A 2,754-nucleotide genomic window follows, 5' to 3' on the forward strand; every position below is an offset into this window, starting at 1 on the left:
GTTTGGAATAATTTTTTCTAGATTACCTTTATTCAAGACCCAGCCAGCCATTGATGTATGGCAAAATGATGGTGAAATGGAGGTTGTGATGAAGATTGAAACCCCGCTACCACCATCACCCATGTATTACACCATGTCGGGCTGCCCGTGTAACAAGAGTCGATGTCCTATCAATCCAGATTCAAACACTTTTACCATTGCCTGTCCTTTTGCTAATTATCATTCTTTCCCATTAGTCCCCCCCCCCCAAATTATGTCTTTCTTTTATTCTTACTATCCCTCACTTGATATCACTCTTATCATCACTCATTTTTATTGCTTTTTATCAATCTCTCACATTCAATGCTCTCTCCTTCATTCATTTCTGATTTACATGTATGCTCTCTTTCTCTCTCCAATCTTATTACTGTTTTACTTCCATTATCACTCTCTTGGTTTAGTTCTTTCCTTCATAGCTCTCTTCTATTCATCCTCACCATTATGTTGCTTTGAACAAACAGAGGAGGCAGTGTAATATAGAGAAGACGCTTAAGTATTGTCAGAAGTTTGCTTGTACCATGATAAAATTCACCCAGTACATTCTTGCAAAGTAGTTGGTGTTAGAAAGGGTACCCATTCATAAAAACTATGTCAAAAACGAATGTGAAAGAAAGATGTGACCCTGACTCATCGAAACAAGCAGTGACTCTAAATAAGAACTGTCTCAGACTGTATCAACCCACCCAACTTATACCAGCATGGAGAGCAGAAGTATGGTAATGAGAATTTTGATGCTGCTCCAGTATTAATTCAATAAATGATCCTAATTTATTATTTTAAATTGAAAGCTGGTAAAAATCAAATTTGTTCACTTACTTTTCCACCATAACTTGGATCCAGTTTTATGTAGATTGCTTCACCTACTTCATATGAAATACTGAAATGGTCACTTTCAAGCAAGTAGAAGGTATTTGTTACTTTTTTCACAAAAATGTGGCTCCCATAGAAAACAGTTTCATCTTGATATAGGGAATTGACGAAAAGTCCTGTCGGTTTGATTGTGATAGAATAATGATGCAGCTGAACATAAAGTTGGTTAAAACAGTTGATGTCAGAATTAAATGGAGAAGAACAACTCCCAAATCCGAGTGATATCTTTAGATCGTTTGTTGTATTTGTAGACTGAAAAGAAGGGAAAAATATTTTTTTATAGTAATCAGAAAGGTGTTTTGTAATTAGATGTAAAAAATATTAAAACAATTATTTTTTGAAAGATTTTGTTAATTAATAAATAGAATGATATGAACAGATGAATTACTTGAAAATATGAGTAACTGATGGAAATTCAAATATCAAACACTAATTGGTAATGCTCATTCATTGAAAATCAAATTGTTAAGAAGGAAAGAGTTGTTTCTTTTAGCCAAAAGATCTTTTACTGTGAAGAATTTGAAAATCCTTTTGAAAAACAAGCTATACATATTTTAGAAACATTTTTACTCACATGAACAAGGGTATAGTCACAAGCAGCTGGTGCTATGGTATAACCTAATGAATCAAATGTGGTGATAGTGTTTTGCCCAATGAGGCTGCATGTTTTTGGACATTTCTTTTCTGTACATTGCCATTTACTATTTACACATTCACTGTAAAGTAAAATAAAATTTCAACGATGTAAACAATCAACTTACATTTTTTGATTTAGAAAAGCTTTTTTAAAAGAACTCCAGTTCTGTAGTCTTTAGGTTAATAAGAAAGCTAAATCTAGATAAATTGTTTATGAGACTAGTTCAGCACATTTTTAAAAATGCTAAAAATAGGACCAAAATTAGCATTTGGGGAAAATTGCAGGGTATAAAAAGGAAAATAGAGAATATTGAACATATTACCAGTAATTGCAATCCATATATGTGGATGATCCATTTGAGTATTTCTTTCCTTTATATTCACATGGACATTCTTCTTCAGTTATGCACCTCCCTTGTTCATAGCGTTGCCTATTTGGGCAATAGCAACCAGGAACACAAGAAAAATCACAGTTCTCTTCTGCATTCCCACTACCACCACAAAAGTTTGGGCAAGCAGGTCCACAGTCACTATATTCCATTCCTCCAGGACAGTCAGTTGCTAATAAATAAATTAATAATTTACAATTATTTTCTTTTCTCTAAAAGATTTTCATTGAGCAAAATAACCAAGTACTTAAATTATTAAGTCTACCAATTCCAGTATCAGGATTTAAAACCTTGCATTCATAAGACACATTAATTATTATTTTTATTTTAGGATAGTCAGAGGCAGACAAGTAGTGCTTGTGGTTTTTGCAAGTGTTCATAAACTAGTAAGATTGTGGTGCACACCTTAAAAGATGCAGACCCATGTCTGTTGGAAATATATGAGCAGAGGAGAAGCAAACTTCTTACCACACAGCCATATCAGGGCTATGATGACATTTTAAATTCAAAACCACAACCAAAAAAAAAAAAAAACTAGTATGACTGAATGTGTATTTACTTTTTTTTTTTGCTTTTACTTGTTTCAATCATTTTGACTGCGGCCATGCTGGAGCACCACCTTTAGTCAAACAAATCGACCCTAGGACCTATTCTTTGTAAACCTAATACTTTTTCTATTGGTTTCTTTTGCCAAACTGCTAAGTTACAAGGATGTAAACACACCAACATTGGTTGTCAAGTGATGGTGGGAGGACAAACACAGACTCACAAATATATACATACATATATGTGTGTATGATGATATATATATATATATATA

General features: G+C 33.3%; 1 protein-coding gene across 1 annotated transcript in view; it reads right to left on the reverse strand.

The window, feature by feature from the left end:
• LOC106867733 (SCO-spondin) overlaps positions 1-2,754 on the reverse strand; it is a 133,446-nt gene that overhangs the window by 83,524 nt on the left and 47,168 nt on the right. The window contains exons 12-14 of the mRNA XM_014912695.2: positions 1,869-2,106; positions 1,484-1,625; positions 856-1,161 (exon numbers count right to left, since the gene is read on the reverse strand). Coding sequence (XP_014768181.2) covers positions 856-1,161; positions 1,484-1,625; positions 1,869-2,106 — 686 coding nt within the window. The remainder of the gene's footprint in view (positions 1-855; positions 1,162-1,483; positions 1,626-1,868; positions 2,107-2,754) is intronic.

The sequence above is a fragment of the Octopus bimaculoides genome, chromosome 2 (genome assembly GCF_001194135.2).
Source record: "Octopus bimaculoides isolate UCB-OBI-ISO-001 chromosome 2, ASM119413v2, whole genome shotgun sequence".
In the NCBI taxonomy this organism is placed as follows: Eukaryota; Metazoa; Mollusca; class Cephalopoda; order Octopoda; family Octopodidae; genus Octopus; species Octopus bimaculoides.